The 759-nt window shown below is 64.4% G+C and overlaps 1 protein-coding gene across 1 annotated transcript in view; it reads right to left on the bottom strand.

Moving 5' to 3' along the window:
• Nucleotides 1–390: 390 nt before the first annotated feature.
• SV2A (synaptic vesicle glycoprotein 2A) overlaps nucleotides 391–759 on the bottom strand; it is an 8703-nt gene continuing 8334 nt past the window's right edge. Inside the window, 1 exon segment of the mRNA XM_035899015.1 lies at nucleotides 391–611. Coding sequence (XP_035754908.1) covers nucleotides 391–611 — 221 coding nt within the window.

The raw sequence follows: 759 nt of genomic DNA, 5'->3' as shown, positions 1-759 counted from the left end.
CCAAAACCTCACCCCAGCACCCACATCTGGCACCCAGCACCCAAAAACATGGCACCCAGCACCCACATCTGGCCCCTAGTACCCAAAACCTCACCCCAGCACCCACATCTGGCACCCAGCACCCAAAAACATGGCACCCAGCACCCACATCTGGCCCCTAGTACCCAAAACCTCACCCCAGCACCCACATCTGGCACCCAGCACCCAAAAACATGGCACCCAGCACCCACATCTGGCCCCTAGTACCCAAAACCTCACCCCAGCACCCACATCTGGCACCCAGCACCCAAAAACATGGCACCCAGCACCCACATCTGGCCCCTAGTACCCAAAACCTCACCCCAGCACCCACATCTGGCACCCAGCACCTTGCCCCCAGCACCCAAAACCTCACCCCCCAGCACCCGACACCTCACCCCCTGGGGGGCGCTGGCCATGGGGCCACCCGCACCTCTTGTCGGAGGGGTAGAGCTCCACGGTGAGCACGTCGAGGGCGTTCCAGGAGGCGATGCTGACGCCGCCGAAGAGGCAGAGCAGCGCGATCATGGCCGACTCGCTGTTGCCGAAGGAGAGGAAGAAGCAGCTGACGCAGGACATCACGCTGGAGCCGGCTGCGGTGGGACACGGGGACACGTCAGGGCTGGGGGGGGCATCAGGGAGGGGAAACTGAGGCAGGAGATCATCGTGGAAGGGGTTGGGGTTGGGAGGGAGCCTGGGAGCTCATCCAGTGCCACCCCCCGCCACGGGCAGGGCCAGCTC

Source organism: Egretta garzetta, unplaced genomic scaffold (assembly GCF_000687185.1).
Source record: "Egretta garzetta isolate BGI_Z169 unplaced genomic scaffold, ASM68718v1 scaffold678, whole genome shotgun sequence".
Lineage (NCBI taxonomy): Eukaryota > Metazoa > Chordata > Aves > Pelecaniformes > Ardeidae > Egretta > Egretta garzetta.
This window is presented reverse-complemented; position numbering and strand designations above follow the sequence as displayed.